The 19,316-nt window shown below is 43.0% G+C and overlaps 1 protein-coding gene across 5 annotated transcripts in view; it reads right to left on the bottom strand.

Moving 5' to 3' along the window:
* The window catches only part of card14 (caspase recruitment domain family, member 14), a 123,006-nt gene that overhangs the window by 37,241 nt on the left and 66,449 nt on the right, over positions 1-19,316 (bottom strand). For all 5 annotated transcript variants that reach the window (XR_009803113.1, XM_061880639.1, XM_061880641.1 and 2 more), the window contains 5 exons: positions 10,847-10,932; positions 10,458-10,516; positions 10,081-10,144; positions 4,320-4,536; positions 4,113-4,239 (listed from right to left, as the gene is read on the bottom strand). Coding sequence is in view for 4 of the 5 variants with exons in the window: in XM_061880639.1 (XP_061736623.1) it covers positions 4,113-4,239; positions 4,320-4,536; positions 10,081-10,144; positions 10,458-10,516; positions 10,847-10,932 (553 nt within the window). In the remaining variant the exon portion in view is untranslated. The remainder of the gene's footprint in view (positions 1-4,112; positions 4,240-4,319; positions 4,537-10,080; positions 10,145-10,457; positions 10,517-10,846; positions 10,933-19,316) is intronic.

The following is a 19,316-nucleotide window of genomic DNA, read 5'->3' as shown; positions in this document are numbered from 1 at the left end:
GAGCTTCAGTCGTTCCGCTGTCGTATTTTACGCTTCATAATACGCCACACATTTTCCTTCGGAGACAGGTCTGGACTGCAGGAAAGGACTCGCACTCTCTTTTTACGAAGCTACGCTGTTGTAACACTTGTCTTGCTGAAATAAGCAGGGGCGTCCATGATAATGTTGCTTGGATGAGAACAAATGTTGCTCCACAACCTGTATGGACCTTTCAGCATTAATGGTGTCTTCCCAGATGTGTAAGTTACCCATGCCTTGGGCACTAATGCACCCCCATACCATCACAGATGCTGGCTTTTCAACTTTGTGCCTATAACAATCCAAATAGTAATTTTCCTCTTTGTTCTGGAGGACACTACGTCCTTTGTTTGCAAATTTAATTTGAAATGTGGACTCGTCAGACCACAGAACACCTTTCCACTTTGCATCAGTCCATCTTAGGTGAGCTCGTGCCCAGCCAAGCCGGCAGCATTTCAGGATATTGTTGATAAATAGGTTTGGCTTTGCTTAGTAGAGTTTTAACTTGCACTTACAGATGTAGCGACCAACTGTAATTACTGACAGTGGTTTTATGTAGTGTTCCTGAGCCCGTGTGGTGATATCCTTTACACACCGATGTCGGTTTTTGATGCTGTACCGCCTGAGGGATCAAAAGTTTGTAATATCATCGCTCACGTGAAGTGATTTCTCCAGATTCTCTGAACTTTTTGATGATTTTACGGACCGTAGATGGTAAAATCCCTAAATTCCCTGCAATAGCTCGTTGAGAAAGATTGTTCTAAAACTGTTCGACAATTTGCTTACAAAGTGGTGACCCTCGCCCCATCCTTGTTTGTGAATGACTTAGCATTTCATGGAAGCTGCTTTTATACCCAATCATGGCACCCACCTGTTCCCAATTAGCCTGTACACCTGTGGGATGTTCCATATAAGTGTTTGATGAGCATTCCTAAACTTTATCAGTATTCATCGCCACCTTTCCCAACTTCTTTGTCACGTGTTGCTGGCATCAAATTCTAAAGTTAATGATTATTTTCCCCCAAAAAATGTTTATCAGTTTGAACATCAAATATGTTGTCTTTGTAGCATATTCAACTGAATATGGGTTGAAAAGGATTTAAATGAATGTGTCTGCCAATATGGAGGATTATATACAGTACTGTATCCAAGATGAAATACTTCTCTAAACTGGACTTTAAGACAAAATGAATGCGTTCTTACAAAGTATGTTTTCACGTAGGATAGCTATTTATGCTTCAGATACAAATTTAGAAAAATAATATATACACTCACAATACTTGCTTTATTTTGTTAAAAGCAAATGGGACCAAAAAGTATTCAATAACAACTTTATCAAATACTTTTTGGAACCATTTATCATGGGGTTCGGGAACCTTTTTAGCTGAAAGAGCCAAGAAAGCCAAATATTTTAAAATGTATTTCTGTGAGAGCCATATCATTTTTTATTAACACTGAACACCATGAATTGATTAAAGTGGACCCCGACTTAAACAAGTTGAAAAACTTATTGGGGTGTTACCATTTAGTGGTCAATTGTACGGAATATGTACTGTACTGTGCAATCTACTAATAAAAGTATCAATCAATCAATCAATCAAAAACACAACTAAACGCGTGCATTTTATAAAAGGTCTCTTATTCTTTGGAATAATATTGTTATTCTGAAGCTAACTGTTGAAGGGGCGTGGCCTGCGGGCCTGCAGCGAAGCAGGGTGTGCCAGTACCGGCTTCGAAATCAGCGACAGGTGCGAAAATGGCCTACCTGGGCCTTGTTATCTAATCACCTGTCGCTCTATTATAAGCAGCAGCCAGGAGGAGAAACGGGGTCAGGGCTAGAGTCAGAGCGCGAGCAAGAACGAAAGAGAAAAAGACAATTGCTGGAAAGCAATTGAGAGACTTGTTGAAAAATAAAATATTGTAACCCTGAAACAGGCTCTCATGTCGGTGCTTGGTGGTCTGAAGAACCTACAGGAGGGCAAGCCCCACACTAACCAACAATAAATAAATAACTTCTGACCATTAACGCAACTTCTTGAACAGGTGCGGTAGAAACGGATGGATGGATTAAAAATACATGAGAATGTCTTATATTTTTAACACTGTGATTACAAGTGGAATCATTCATTATTTATCGTGTTAAGAAATGCCAGCTCAGATTTATCTGAGAGCCAGATGCAGTCATCAAAAGAGCCACATCTGGCTCCCGAGCCATAGGTTCCCTACCCCTGATTTATCATATCATAATATCATTATGATAACGTTTTTAGGAAAGCGAATAACTCCCTTTTTTTTCTATAACTCTAATGTGCAACCTAAATCAACAATGACTAGAGCAGCACATATGAATTTAAGTAAAAAAAAGAAAAAAAAAAGAAGAAAAAAAATTATGCATACCTTATCTGGTGTTTAGTTCACCGCACGTCACTGCCAGAACCCCTTGCAGCACTAACTATTCCGGGACGCTACAATATACACCAAACCACGCCCCCCTCAACACCCCCAATCCATCATCTCCTGAATTCAGAGGTTTACAGATTGGCAAGTATGCTCATATGCGGCTTTACATTTTTTGCGGCTCCAGACTGATTTGCAAAAATTTTTGGTCCAATATGGTTCTTTCAACGTTTTGGGTTGCCGACCCTTGCTTTAGTGTTATTTAAAAGCCTACTGAAATGAGATTTTCTTATTTAAACGGGGATCGCAGGTCCATTCTATGTGTCATACTTGATAATTTCGCGATATTGCCACATTTTTGCTGAAAGGATTTAGTAGAGAACATCCACGATAAAGTTCGCAACTTTTGGTCGCTAATAAAAAAGCCTTGCCTCTACCGGAAGCAGCAGACAATGTGCGCGTGACGTCACGGGTTGTAGGGCTCCTCACATCCTCACATTGTTTACAATCATAGCCACCAGCAGCTAGAGCGACAATTTCCCCATTAATTTGAACGAGGATAAAAGATTTGTGGATGAGGAAAGTGAGAGTGACGGATTAGGAAAAAAAAAGGCGAGGGCAGTGGGAGCGATTCATATGTTATTAGACACATTTACTAGGATAATTCTGGGAAATCCCTTATCTGCTCATTGTGTTACTAGTGTTTTAGTGAGATTATATGGTACCTGAAAGTCAGAGGGATGTGGCCACGGGTGTGGTGACCGCCAGTGTCTCTGAGGGAAGCTGCAGGAGCATTATTGGGACGGCGTGGCGCAGTGGGAGAGTGGCCGTGCGCAAACCGAAGGTCCCTGGTTCAATCCCCACCTAGTACCAACCTCGTCACGTCCGTTGTGTCCTGAGCAAGACACTTCACCCTTGCACCTGATGGGTGCTGGTTAGCGCCCTGCATGGCAGCTCCCTCCGTCAGTGTGTGAATGTGTGTGTGAATGAGTGAATGTTGAAATAGTGTCGAAGCGCTTTGAGTACCTAGAAGGTAGAAAAGCGCTATACAAGTACAACCCATCACCATCACGAAAGCTCCGCTCATAACTACTATAATAGCCGACTTATTACCACAATTTTCTCACCAAAACCCGCCGGTTGACATTTTGTTGGGGTCCATTTTTGCTTGACCGCTTCTGTTCCATAGTACAGCTTCATCTTCGGGAATTTTAAACAAGGAAACACCGGCTGTGTTTGTGTGGCTAAAGGCTAAAAGCTTCCCAACTCCATCTTTCTACTTTGACTTCTCCATTATTAATTGAACAAGTTGCAAAATATTCAGCAACACAGAAGTCCAGAATACTGTGTAATTATGCGATTAGAGCAGACGACTAATAGCCTGGATCGGGCTGGAAAAAAATGTCCGCTACAACCGGTGACGTCAATACATACCACGACTATTTCAAACGGTTAGGGTTAAGGTTAGGGTTAGGGTTTAGGGTTTAGGGTTTAGGGTTCCAACCCTAACCCTAATTAGGGTATTGGCATGTGTTGCAATGTTAATATTTCATCATTGATATGTAAACTATCAGACTGCGTGGTCGGTAGTAGTGGGTATAAGTAGGCCTTTAATGAAGTAACAATGAAGGGAAGTAGTGTACGAATAAATATAATACATACTGTAACAATTTCTAAATAGTCACTGTGGGACATACCATCTTGTCTGGGCCGAAGAGATAGGTGGCAGAGGTCTGTGACCTGGCCCAGAGCCCACATAGCTTCTTCTAAAGTGGAATCTTCCAGGACCACCCTTATAGCTTTCTGGTTCTGTTGGTATTTCACCTGCAAAGGACAAATGTTTGGTCAGCGACTTTACATACCCCAAAAGATGTGTTAGGTAGTCAGAAATACTTAACCCTGACCTCCACTATTTGTGCTCCAGGGCTGACACCCGCAGTATGTGCGGCACTCCCTTCTGTGACTTGATGCACAAAGACTCCGGTCTTATTGCCTCCTGCCACCACAATCTGATTTGGTAGTGCATCTCCCCTGAAGGAAATGGTGACCACTCGGCCACTGATGCGAATAGCTTTTGGACGGGAACGAACAAGGAACGGTGGTACGGAGTTCTTATCCAGGCTGGGGAAAGGTTCAGAAGATTAGAATCAATTATTACATTTGCCCCATGGCATCACAATAGATGACTGGTTGACAGATGAGGTGTAAGAGTACATGTATGTCCTGGGCATGACGTTAAAGTGGAGGCTCCTCTATGGGGTCTTGGGGGACTAGGAGGTTAACCCCTTTACTACTGTTACCCCAGGTGGCCCCTGGCAAAGGTCTAGTACAGGGGTCGGGAACCTTTTTAGCTGAGAGAGCCAAGAAGCCAAATATTTTAAAACGTATTTCCCTAAGAGCCATATAATATTATTTTTAACACTGAACACAACTAAACGGGTGCATTTTTAAGTAAGACCAACATTTCCAGAGTATAATAGGTCTCTTATTCTTTATAATAACATTGTTATTCTGAAGCTACCTGTGGAGGGGGCGTGGCCTGTGGGCCTGCAGCGGAGCGGGGTGTTGCCAGGACCGGCCTTGAAATCAGCGACAGGTGCGCAGACGGCCCACCTGGGCCTTGTTATCTAATTACCTGTCGCTCTGTTATAGGCAGCAGCCAGGAGGAGAGACAGGGTTGGGGCTGGAGCCAGAGCGCGAGTGAGGACGAAAGAGAAAAAGACAATTGCTGGGAAGCAACTGAGAGAAAAATTAAATAAAACAATGTTGTAACCCTAAAACAGGCTCTTGGTGGTCTGAAGAACCCCCAGGAGGGCAAGACCCACATTAACCAGTAATAAATAAATTACTTCTTATCATTAATGCAACTCTTTCAACATAAAAAAGCATGAGAATGTTTTCTATTTTGAATGTTATTTTTAACACTGTGGAATTATTCATTATTTATCGTGTTAAGCAATGTCAGCTCAGATTTATCCGAGAGCCAGATGCAGTCATCAAAAGAGCCACATCTGGCTTTAGAGCCATAGGTTCCCTACCCCTGGTCTAGTACCTGATTGCCCTCTAACTAGGGATATGGTGAAGACCTCAACGGAGCAGGCCGAGACGGTAGATTTAAAGGGGAACATTATCACCAGACCTATGTAAGCGTCAATATGTACCTTGATGGTGCAGAAAAAAAGACCATATATTTTTTTAACCGATTTCCAAACTCTAAATGAGTGAATTTTGGCGAATTAAACGCCTTTCTGTTTATCGCTCATGTGGTGATGACGTCAGAACGTGATGTCTCCGAGGTAATACAGCCGCCATTTTCATTTTCAACACATTACAAACACCGGGTCTCAGCTCTGTTATTTTCCGTTTTTTCGACTATTTTTTGGAACCTTGGAGACATCATGCCTCGTCGGTGTGTTGTCGGAGGGTGTAACAACACTAACAGGGAGGGATTTAAGCTGCACCACTGGCCCAAAGACGCGAAAGTGTCTGCCGCCAGACCCCCATTGATTGTACCAAAGTGTCTCCACATTTTACCGGCGATGGCGGACATGGCACAGAGATGTATGGATAACCTGCAGATGCATTTGCAACGATAAAGTCAGCGAAATCACAAAGGTGAGTTTTGTTGATGTTGACTGCCAGCTAATCGATGCTAACATGCTACGCTAATCGATGCTAACATGCTATTTACTGGCGGTGCTAAAGCAGACATGGCACAGAGATGTATGGATAACCTGTAGATGCATTTGCAACGATAAAGTCAACGAAATCACAAAGGTGAGTTTTGTTGATGTTGACTTATGTGCTAATCAGACTGGTTGCGGCGTGACTGCCAGCTAATCGATGCTAACATGCTACGCTGATCGATGCTAACATGCTATTTACCGGCGGTGCTAAGGCAGACATGGCACAGAGATGTATGGATAACCTGCATATGCATTTGCAACGATAAAGTCAACGAAATCACAAAGGTGAGTTTTGTTGATGATGACTGCCAGCTAATCGATGCTAACATGCTATGCTAATCGATGCTAACATGCTATTTACCGGCGGTGCTAAAGCAGACATGGCACAGAGATGTATGGATAACCTGTAGATGCATTTGCAACTATATTACGTTTCCTTCCACCCACATTTAATGTGAAAAAAACACTTACCAATCGACGGATTTAAGTTGCTCCAGTGTCAACAGATGCGAAAGTCCTGTTCGTTTGGTCTGCACATTTTACCGGCGATGCTAACGCAGCTATTCGGCCATGCTATGGCTATGAATAGCGTCAATAGCTATTGGCTCAATAGCTTCAGTTTCTTCTTCAATACTTTCATACTCCGACCATCCGTTTCAATACATGCGTAATCTGTTGAATCGCTTAAACCGCTGAAATCCGAGTCTGAATCCGAGCTAATGTCGCTATATCTTGCTGTGCTATTCGCCATTGTTTGTTTACATTGGCAGCACTGTATGACGTCACAGGGAAATGGATAGTCGCATCGTAAATAGCGAAAATCAAGCACTTTAAAGCTTTTTTTAGGGATATTCCGGGACCGGTAAAATTTTGAAAAAAACTTCAAAAAGTACAACAAGCCACTAGGAACTGATTTTTTATTGTTTATAACCCTTTTGAAATTGTGATAATGTTCCCCTTTAAGAACTACCACAACGGCTGCGATGGCAGGAGAAGGCTGCAGCAGAAAAGGGTCCCCAGTCGTCTTGGACGCCATGCCACTGGACCCTGACCCGATTCTGTCAAGGATGGTGTGGTGATTGTCTGTGCACCAGTCTCCCCACGTTCAACTAAGTCATGCACAGGCATCCTTCATAAAGGGATTCACCCCTACCTGGAGGATCGTCATACTCGTTCGAGTGACAGCTTGGAATTTGGGACATGCTCTCCCTGAGAGAGCATAAGAAGGTTGAGGTGGGCGGGGTTGAGGTGTGTGGGGGGGATTAGGGGGTAGCGGGGTGGGGGGGGGGTGTATTGTAGGTTCCCGGAAGAGTCAGTGTTGCAATGGGTTCTGGGTATTTGTTCTGTTGTGTTTATGTTGTGTTACGGTGCGGATGTTCTCCCGAAATGTGTTTGGCATTCTTGTTCGGTGTGGGTTCACAATGTGGCGCATATTTGTAACAGTGTTAAAGTTGTTCATACGGCCACCCTCCGTGTGACCTGTATGGCTGTTGACCAAGTTTGCATTGCATTCACTTGTGTGTGTGTAAAAAAGCCGTAGATATTAAGTGTTTGGGCCAGCACGAAAAGGCAGTGTACCACTCCGTACAGCGGCGTTTTAAATACATTATCCTTTTTGAAATCGATACCGATAATTTCCGATATTACATTTAAAGCATTTATCTCTACATTAAACAAATATGTTTAAAACTGTTTAGCTACATTAAAGGCCCGGTTATGTAATTGTTTTATCCTTCGGTGAGAACACAAAAGCGACTTCAATAGATAGGCTTGACAAAAAAAACTTGTTTGTTCTAATCTGAGAGTAAGAGTAGCTCGAGTCAGTCTGCTCCCTTCCGTAAATACTTTTTGACGAAATACACATTTGTGAAAAATTAAGCATCCAAATCCTCACTCCTAAACTTACATTTAGAACCATTTCACTGCTTTACATACACAGATAGTACATGCAAGCTGTTGGAGATCTTTTATCAGTCTGTTGAGGCCAGTGCCCTGTACTTTGCAGTGGTTGGTTGGGGGAGCAGCACCAGCAAAAGGGACTGACAAACTGATCCCAGCCGGCCAGAAAATTGGCACGCACTTGGAGGCGTTTGTGTCATTGGGGTATAGGAGGACACTGGACAAACTGCTCGCCATCATGGACAATCCTTTCCATGCATCACCCACTCCACCAGACAATTGAGAGACAGCGGAGCTCATACTCCAACAGGCTCCTTCAGCTTCGTTCCCACAGTGTTCCATCCGAGAACTCCTTCATTCCGCGCTCCATCCAGCTGTATAATCACTCGCCATACAGAAGTAGTTTATATATGTCTATTACCTGACACCTTCTATGTTAGCTGTTAGAATAATTTTATCTAAGTTATCACAAAAACTTTGTGTTGAAATGAGTTCCAGGCGAGAAGACCAAAAGCCTTCTTTGAACCTACCAAGAAAAAGGCTTGTAAAACTCCACTGTGGAGGGGGGAAAGCAACATGTTTCTGTTTCTTTCATGTATTGTAATCAACGGAAAGATATTGTCTGACCCAAGAACTACAAAAGCAAAGAGGAAGCAGGGTGGAGGGGGGAAAGCGACATGGTGTTTCTTTTTCTTTGATGTACTGTAGTCAACGAAAAGATATTGTCTGACCCAAGAACTACAAAAGCGAAGAGGAAGCAGGACCCGACTCCCCTCCAGGCACCGTTTTTTTTAACTCTTTTACGAAATTCTTTCTTGAACTCTTTTTTGAACCGACCTTTTCTTTTGAACCATTGTGTAATCAAAAGCTTGTAAAACTTCACTGTGGAGGGGGGAAAGCGACATGGTGTTTCTTTTTCTTTGATGTACTGTAGTCAACGGAAAGATATTGTCTGACCCAAGAACTACAAACACGAAGAGGAAGCAGGACCCGACTCCCCTCCAGGCACCGTTTTTTTTAACTCTTTTACGAAATTCTTTCTTGAACTCTTTTACGACCTGTTTTTTAAACCGACCTTTTCTTTTGAACCGTTGTGTAATCAAAGGCTTGTAAAACTCCACTGTTTGGGGGAGCGACATGAAGGTGTTTCTGTTTCTTTGATGTATTGTAGTCAACGGAAAGATACTGTCTGACCCAAGAGCTACAAAATCAAAGGGGAAGCAGGACCAGACTCCAGTTTACACCAAAATGGATACATGGATGATACAGCAGAGGATTGGGAGAATGTCATGTGGTCAGATGAAACCAAAATGGAACTTTATGGTATAAACTCAACTCGTCGTGTTTGGAGGAAGAAGAATACTGAGTTGCATCCCAAGAACACCATACCTACTGTGAAGCATGGGGGTGGAAACATCATGCTTTGGGGCTGTTTTTCTGCTAAAGGGACAGGACGATTGATCCGTGTTAAGGAAAGAATGAATCGTGAGATTTTGAGCCAAAACCTCCTTCCATCAGTGAGAGCTTTGAATGGTTGACCAAATACTTATTTTCCACCATAATTTACCAATAAATTCTTTAAAATTCCTACAATGTGAATTCCTGGATTTTTTTTTCACATTCTGTCTCTCACAGTTGAAGTGTACCTATGAAGAAAATTACAGACCTCTGTCATCATTTTAAGTGGGAGAACTTGCACAATCGGGGGCTAACTAAATACTTTTTTGCCCCATTGTATAATGTAATATATCAGTATATATTACATACCGCATGTTATATTTTTTATTGCTACTATGGTACATTTTCTGTCTACTTTATAACTTTTGTTTTCGCCCTTGTGTGCCCATGTGTGCATTATCCTTTCCATCCTTACCCTTTCCAGCCTTTGTAACTGAGCTACTGTGTGGAACAATTTCCCTTGTGGATCATTAAAGTTTGTGTAAGTCTAAGTCTATGCTCTGTATAACTATAGTCTTGTTTTATGATCAGTCAAGAATGGTTTATATGTATGCCTAAAGCCGGACAAATAATAATAATAAAACAATTTAAAACAAAACAGTTGATGTGGGGATCACCTCACCTGTACATGGAGTTGGTTCTTCCAGGTACAAAAGGTGTCGATGTTTCTTTGCCTTCATTCAACACTGAACAGAAAAGAGGGAGTTAAATGTCAAAGTTGGAATTGCCACATAACACATTTCAAAATATTCAACACTCTACTGCCATCTGGCGGCTAAAGTGGATAGTGCAACTCGCTTTTTTGTCACGTTTCATGTGTCACGTAAACCGCAACGAACCGTATGAATCACCTTCCTACAGTATTTAATGTGAATTTTTTTCTGGATATTTCTTTTTTTTTTTGCATATATCCCTTCCATTTTACAATGAAGACAGTACAAACATTCTGAATTTCTCGTATCAAAGTAAGGAACCAAACTGTAGGTTTGCAAAACGCACCATTGGGAAGAATCACAAAGTCGTCCAATGAGAAATCATCAGTCTCCACTGTTTCCAGGCTGCAAAAAAGAAAACATTTGAGTCAGATTCGGGACTCACACATGCACACAAACACATATTTAGTGAAACGCTGAACATGGAATTACGGTCTACTAAGCAAAACCCAAGACTGGTTTGACAAGTTAGCGTTATCGCTCCGTGTAAACTAGATTCTTTCCACGTTGCGTCACGGACTGGATCCTGTGCCAGTACGGCAGAGACACGACAATGGAAAATACATGCCCTGTGGCAGGTGTCTTTAATAGCTTTTAAACAGTGTTTACTTAGAAAAATGTCATATCCTCGAACTGAGCCCAGAACAAAAATAGACCAAACATAAACACGCTCACCTGTTTTCTTCGTGAAGAGCTCCCTTTCCTACGTGTAGAGACTGAGGACTTGGAGGTTCTACACTACTGGCCATTGAATCGTCACACTTTAAGGGAGACAAACACGCATGCAAACAGAATAAGTGTTTATGATTACGTAACGCTGAATTATAGTATGAGTATTGTTATAAAGATATTTAAAGACAAATATGTATTAAAGTTTTGCATTTTCATTTCCATCCATCCATCGATCCATCTTCTTCCGCTTATCCAAGGGCAGCAGCCTAAGCAGGGAAACCCAGACTTCCCTCTCCCCAGCCACTTCGTCCAGCTCTAGACTATGTCTCCCAGGCCAGCTGGGTGACATAGTCTTCCCAACGTGTCCTGGGTCTTCCCCGTGGCCTCCTACCGGTTGGACGTGCCCTAAATACCTCCCTAGGGAGGCGTTTGGGTGGCATCCTGACCAGATGCCCGAACCACCTCATCTGGCTCCTCTCGATGTGAAGGAGCAGCGGCTTTACTTTGAGCTCCTCCCGGATGTCAGAGCTTCTCACCCTATCTCCAAGGGAGAGTCCCTTCCACCCGACGGAGGAAACTCATTTCATTTGTGATCTTGTCCCTTCGGTTAGAACCCAAAGCTCATGACCATAGGTGAGGGTGGGAATGTAGATCGACCGGTAAATTGAGAGCTTTGCCTTCCGGCTCAGCTCCTTCTTCACCACAACGGATCAATAGAGCATCCGCATTACTGAAGACGCCGCACCGATCCGCCTGTCAATCTCACGATCCACTCTTCCCTCACTCGTGAACAAGACTCCGAGGTACTTGAACTCCTCCACATGGGGCAGGGTCTCCTCCCTAACCCGGAGATGGTACTCCACCCTTTTCCGGGCGAGAACAATGGACTCGGACTTGGAGGTGCACACTCGGCTGCGAACCATTTCCACTTATTCAATTGGGACAGTGCACATTAATCAACACTCGAATAAGTGTGCCAGACTCAACATGAATGCTCTCTTTCAGCCGTAGACCCAAGGCAGGTTTCTAAAATAACACATGACTTTAAAACCACGATGACAGAAATACGAACCAAATAAATAAGGCAGTATAAAACAGACAAGACAAGCAGATGCAATACACAAGTACAAGACAATAGACCAGGACAGAGCTTCAAATACCCTGGCCTGAAACCCACTGGAACGGGCTGGAGTCTGGAGACAGTGTTTAATGGTTTAACGGGTGAATGTTTGATTCATTTTTAGCCAGCGTTCAAGTTTTTTTTGGAAAATGTGGATAGTTATTACAGTCTCTATTGTGTGTGGGCAACTTATTCCAGGATTGCGTTCTTCTCACAGAGGCGACCATTTGACCGAATTTTGTTCTTGGTGTATTACAATCATCTCGAGACCAGGCCCTAGTTCTCCGTTCTTCACTGTTTCTCCTCTGAATGAATTTGTCTAATAGTGGTGCAAGCGCATTTAAAACGTTGTAGATGAGAACCGCATCCATAAGATGTATATGCCGATTTCAAAAGGAAACCACCCCCTGACAACCCTTCTCAACTGTCAAGGCTTGGTTAGCCCAGAATTTTTCAATAATGAATGAGGGAAAAGCTGAAATTTTAGTTTTTGGTCCAGCCCTTCAGACCAAGACTCAGCTGTCTACCTGCACCTCAAGGAGAAACAACACTCCTTTGAGAACAAAAATGTGCAGATTCTGGATGGGGAGGACGGATGGTAAGAAAGACGACTGAGGGGAAGCTATCCATGTCAAGATTGAAAAACCCTCCCTGAACAGAGGAGGTGGTATGCGACACATACAACACTATCCTTATCCTTTCAACCATTCCTATAAGACTCTGCAATTTAGCCTCCAACTAATAACAGGAGTTAGAAACAGTCTGGTCCCAGAACGGGACCAGTATGCCATTAGTGCCATGTGTTTACAACTGACTGGAATGCTGGGGATTCCGACTATTTTGGACTACTAGTAGTCGATCCACAGTGGTTGTGCCACACAAAACTTCAATGATAACGAGGGGACATTACACATCAACGACGGTCATTGCCTTTGACAGTAGGATTGATCGTTTGCATCAAGAGTTTATTTTCCCACTGCGATAGGGCGAAACTATTCTTACCCAGAAGTACCCTCCTGGTTTTGGAGTCTTAATAACAAGGGTTGGCAGCACGGTGATACAGGTCCTGAGTAGTCCTGAGTTGAACCCAAAGCTCGGGATCTTTTTGTGTGGAGTTTGCATGTTCTCCCCGTGACTGCGTGGGTTCCTTCCGGGTACTCCGGCTTACCCACACCTCCAGAGACATGCAATTGGGGATCGGTTGATTGGCAACTAAATGGTTCCTCGTCTGTGAATGTGAGTATGAATGTTGTCTGTTTATCTGTGTTTGCCCTCCGATGAGTTGGCGACTTGTCCAGGGTCTACCCTGCCTTCTGCCCGAATGCAGCTGAGATAGGCTCCAGCCTTGGCGTTTCTGGATTGATTGATTGAAACTTTTATTAGTAGATTGTACAGTACAGTACATATTCCGTACGATTGACCACTAAATGGTAAAACCCGAATAAGTTTTTCAACTTGCTTAAGTTGGGGTGTACGTTAATCAATTCATGGTCACTATAGACGGCGATTTTAAACTTGACAAACAAGTCAATGGCATTTTAAAATCGTTTTTATCATCTTTGTCTTTTAGCAAACGTAAAACCGTTTTTGTGGTTTAATCTTTTTGAACTAGTCGCGTATGCTTTTATTTCAAGTCGCCTGGACTATTGGAATGCACTTTATGCTGGCACACTGCAAAACGTCAGTGTTCAAAAACAAGAAATAAAAATACAAAAATGAGGGGTATTTTATTGGAACTAAGCAAAATTATCTGCCAATAGAACAATAAATTTCTGCTTCTGAAGACTTTCCAAAACAAGTAAATTTAGCTAACCTCAATGAACCCAAAAATACCTTAAAATAAGTATATTCTCACTAATAACAAGTGCACTTTCTTGGTAGGAAAAATATACCTTTTTGCTCAATATGTTGAAAAATATTCTCATATAATGATATGCGCTCAGCATCATGATTTTTTTTTCATGCTTGAAGTAAAACATTATTAATATAAAAAAGTAGTTTTATATTTGTGAGTGTTGATGACACAGCTTTGCAACAGTTGACATTCTAGTTTCAAGCATGTTTTACTCAAAATAGGTCTTAAAATCTCAGCAACAAGCTTTAATATCTTACTGTTGGAATAATTATATATTTATTATCACACAACTCTTATGCTTAAGCCCGTTGCTATAGTTATCATCAATTGTGCTAAAGTTGTACTTTTTCTATCTGTGCAAAGCAAGTCGTCTCGTATCAGTCTTTTCAGACCCTGAATCGGCCTGCTGACTGCCAAGGGAACATCGAGTGCCCTGACGCAGACAGAGCAGGGACAGGGCGATATCACGAGTGTCAGCACATTTGCATTTCTGAATAATCCTATATTGCTGCTGAGATAACTAACCCCTCTTCCTTCAGAAGCAGCCTCAGTGATGTAACTAGGGACCTCCCAAATAAATACCGGAAGCATGTGGACTGGACTTTAGAGCGTATTTTGGAACTGTAACTAAGTGTATAACCCAATACGTCTCTGCCTGTTTCCTTGTTTCTTGTCTGTTTGATTTATGTTTGAACCTGACAATCAAGGTAATTTAGGACCAAAACACTTAAAACAAGTAAAACACATACAATCTGCGTCATGAGAAGAATTATCTTATCAGACAGAAAATAAGCAAATATCAACCTTATTTGAGATACTTCATCTTACTTAGATTTCAGTTTTTGCAGTGCATTAGCCAAAAAGCTCTCTCCCGGTCGCAGTTAGTCCAGAACACGGCAGCACGACTTTTAACAAGGGCAAGGAAACACGAGCATATAACCCCCGATTCTTGAGACTCATTATATCTCGGACCTCATCCAAATTTACACTCCTGCGCGCGCACTGAGGTCCAAGAGCCAGCTCCAGCTCGTGGGGCCCAAGACCAGACCAGACCAGACCATGGCCTTTTCTGTGGTCGGCCCTAAGCTCTTAGCTTTTTGTTTGTTTTTATTCAGTCATTGGTGGAGCTAAGGATTTATTTGAATATTGTTTCTAATATTGTTGTGCAGCACTTTGGAAACGTTCCAAATTCAACTGTCGGCTTTATTATAAGAAAATGGAAGAGTTTGGGAACAACAGCAATTCAGCCACGAAGTGGTAGGCCACGTAAACTGACAGAGAGGGGTCAGCGAATGCTGAAGTGGATAGTGCCAAGACTTTCTGCACAGTCAGTTGCTGCAGAGCTCCAAAGTTCATGTGACTTACCAATTAGCCCACATACATTACGCAGAGAGCTTCATGGAAAAGGGTTTCCATGGCCGAGCAGCTGCATCTAAGCCATACATCACCAAGTCCAATGCAAAGCGTGGGATGCAGTGGTGTGAAGTATTTCATCATTGGACTCGACAGCAGTGGAGACGCGTTCTCTGGAGTGATGGATCACGCTTCTCCATCTGGCAATCTGATTGACCAGTCTGCGTTTGAAAATTGCCAAGAGAACTATTTTCTACCACTTATTCCCTTTTTGGGTTGTGGGGGGCGCTGGCGCCTATCTCAGCTACAATCGGGCGGAAGGGAGAACGGTACATTAGGACTTCATTGGGCCGAGTGTAAAATTTGGTGGGGGAGGAATTATGATGTGGGGTTGTGTTTCAGGAGTTAGTTCCAGTGAAAGGAACCTTGAATGCTCCAGGATAGCAAAATATTTTGGACAATACCCATGCTCCCAACCTTGTGGGAACAGTTTGGAGCGGGCCCCTTCCTCTCCCAACATGACTGTGCACCAGTGCACAAAGCAAGGTCCATCCATAAAGACATGGATTACAGAGTCTGGTGTGGATGAACTTGACTGTCCTTCACAGAGTCCTGAACTAACAACCTTTGGGAGGAATTACAACAGAGACTGAAAGCCAAGCCTTCTCGACCAACATCAGTGTGTGACCTTACCAATGCGCTTTTGGAAGAATGGTCGGAAATTCCTATGAACACACTCCGCAACCTTGTGGACAGCCTTCTCAGAAGAGATGAAGCTGTAATAGTTGCAAAAGGTGGACCCACATCTTATTGAACCCTATGGGTTAGGAATGGGATGGCAGTTCAAGTTCATATGTGAGTCAAGGCAGGTGGCCAAATACTTTTGGCATTATAGAGTATGTAAAAATATAATGGCGTACATATATATTCTCTTCACCCTGTAAACCGCTGACTTCTGCATAAATTCAGAACTGTGTCACATCCAGAAGTACGCGGATGACACAGCCATCGTCGGGTGCATCAGTGACGGCAGAGAGGAGGAGTTTCGGAGCCTGGTGGGAGACTTTACCGTCTGGTGCCACAGGAACCTCTTGCGAGCTCAATCCGTCAAAGACCAAGGAGCTGGTCATTGACTTTGGGAGGTCGAGTCCAAGGTCACAACCTATTGTGATCGAGGGAGTCGAGGTACAGACCGTGGACCCATTCAAATACTTCGGGGTGTGGGTGGACAATAAGCTGGTCTGAGTTGTTAAAGGGGAACATTATCACAATTTCAAAAGGGTTAAAAACAATAAAAATCAGTTCCCAGTGGCTTGTTGTATTTTTTGAAGTTTTTTTCAAAATTTTAACGGTCCCGGAATATCCCTAAATAAAGCTCTAAAGTGCCTTATTTTCGCTCTCTTCGAAACCACTATCCATTTCCCTGTGACGTCATACAGTGCTGCCAATACAAACAACATGGTGGTTACCACAGCAAGATATAACGACAATAGCTCGGATTCAGACTCGGATTTCAGCAGCTTAAGCGGTTCAACAGATTACGCATGTGTTGAAACAGATGGTCGGAACATGGAGGCAGATAGCGAAAACGAAATTGAAGAAGAAATTGAAGCTATTGAGCGAATAGCTATTGACGCAATTCGGCCATAGCGTGGGTGTACCTAATGAAGTGGCCCATAGCATGGCTGCCTTTTTAGCATCGCCGGTAAAATGTGCGGACCAAACGATCAGGACTTTCGCATCTTGTGACACTGGAGCAACTTAAATCCGTCGATTGGTAAGTGTTTGTTTCGCATTAAATGTGGGTATCTAGTTTCAAATGTACATACAGCTGAGCGTAAATAGCATGTTAGCATCGATTAGCGTTGCATGTTAGCATCGATTAACTGGCAGTCATGCCGTGACCAAATATGTCTGATTAGCACATAAGTCAACAACATCAACAAAACTCACCTTTGTGATTTCGTTGACTTAATCGCAGGTTATCCATACATCTCTGTGCCATGTCTGCTTTGGCACCGCCGGTAAATAGCATGTTAGCATCGATTAGCGTAGCATGTTACCATCGATTAGCTGGCAGTCAACATCAACAAAACTCACCTTTGTGATTTCGTTGACTTTAAATGCATCTGCAGGTTATCCATACATTTCTGTGCCATGTCTGCCTTAGCACCGCCGGTAAATAGCATGTTAGGATCGATTAGCGTAGCATGTCAGCATCGATTAGCTGGCAGTCACGCTGCAACCAGTCTGATTAGCACATAAGTCAACATCAACAAAACTCACCTTTGTGATTTCGTTGACTTAATCGTTGCAAATGCATCTGCAGGTTAGCCATACATCTCTGTGCCATGTCTGTCTTAGCATCGCCGGTCAAATGTGAAGACACTTTGGTACATTCAAAGGGGGTCTGGCGGCAGATTTCTTGCCAGTGGTGCAACTTGAATTCCTCCCTGTTAGTGTCGTTACACCCTCCGACAACACACCGACGAGGCATGATGTCTCCAAGGTTCCAAAAAATAGTCGAAAAAACGGAAAATAACAGAGCTGACACCCGGTGTTTGTAATGTGTTGGAAATGAACATGGCGGGTGTGTTACCTCGCTGACGTCACGTTCTGACGTCATCGCTAAAAGACCGATAAACAGAAAGGCGTTTAATTTGACAAAATTCACCCATTTAGACTTCGGAAATCGGTTAAAAAAATACATGGTCTTTTTTCTGCGACATCAAGGTATATATTGACGCTTGCATAGGTTTGGTGATAATGTTCCCCTTTAACACGGACCTGTTGGACAGGAAAGGACAGAGCAGGCTGTACATCCTTAGGAGGCTGCGCTCCTTCAACATCTGTAAAAAACTCTTGTGGATGTACTACCAGTCCGTGGTTGCCAGTGTTTTGTACTACATGGTTGTGTCCTATGGGGGGCAGTACATCTAAGAAGGACAGCTCCAGACTGGAAAAACTGATCAGGCAGGCCGGTTCCACGATCGTAAAAAAACTGGACTCACAGGTGACGGTGGCAGAGAAGAGGACTGTGGAAAAACTAGTGAGCATCCTGGATGATGCCAGTCACCCTATGCATAGCGTTATCAGTAGCCAGAGGAGCCTGTTCAGTGCTAGACTGCTTCATCCCAAATCCGATCTCAATTCTATACACTGCTGCTGGAGTTTTAATTTTCCTGAGGGAACTCTTCTGAAGGAATCATTAAGTACTATAAATCTATCTCTCTAGACTTTAGCCGTCTTGGAAGAGAGGAATGGTCTTATATGATTGAAGTTTGACAGATAGTATTTAACGATATTTGGAATTTTTTTTAACATGCGCTTTGAATGATAAATTTGTGTCAAAGACCACTCCAAAATGTTTGAATTTTTCTAGAATATGAAGACTTTCTCCATTAACCGGTTGCTCGCCCTCTTCTGACTCACGAGAGAAGAACATGCAATACATACAGTCTTTTTAGTATTGAGGTGTAAACAAGATTTATTGAGCTAGTGAGATCATTATTGACATGGCTTTCTGTTGTATTTATTGTAAGGAACTTTACTTTACTAAAATGTATAATAATTCAGTTCCATTTCTTATTGTTGCACTTTCTTCAAAATAAAACATTTTAAACTATTTTAGGTTAGATTCAGGTGTACTGGAGAGGAGGCTACGCCCGATAGTCGAACCTTGGATTGAGAAGGAACAGTGTGGTTTTCGTCCTGGTCGTGGAACTGTGGACCAGCGCTATACTCTCGGCAGGGTTCCTGAGGGAGTTTGCCCAACCAGTCTACATGTGCTTTGTGGACTTGGAGAAGGCATTCGACCGTGTCCCTCGGGAAGTCCTGTGGGGAGTGCTCAGAGAGTATGGGGTATCGGACTGTCTTATTGTGGCAGTCCGCTCCCTGTACGATCAGTGCCAGAGCTTAGTCCGCATTGCCGGCAGTAAGTCGAACACATTTCCAGTGAAGGCTGTCCTTTGTCACCGATTCTGTTCATGACTTTTATGGACAGAATTTCTAGGCGCAGTCAAGGCGTTGAGGGGTTCCTGTTTGGTGACCGCAGGATTAGGTCTCTGCTTTTTGCAGATGATTTGGTCCTGATGGCTTCATCTGACCGGGATCTTCAGCTCTCACTGGATCGGTTTGCAGCCGAG

Source organism: Nerophis ophidion, linkage group LG20 (genome assembly GCF_033978795.1).
Source record: "Nerophis ophidion isolate RoL-2023_Sa linkage group LG20, RoL_Noph_v1.0, whole genome shotgun sequence".
Taxonomy (NCBI): domain Eukaryota; kingdom Metazoa; phylum Chordata; class Actinopteri; order Syngnathiformes; family Syngnathidae; genus Nerophis; species Nerophis ophidion.
This window is presented reverse-complemented; position numbering and strand designations above follow the sequence as displayed.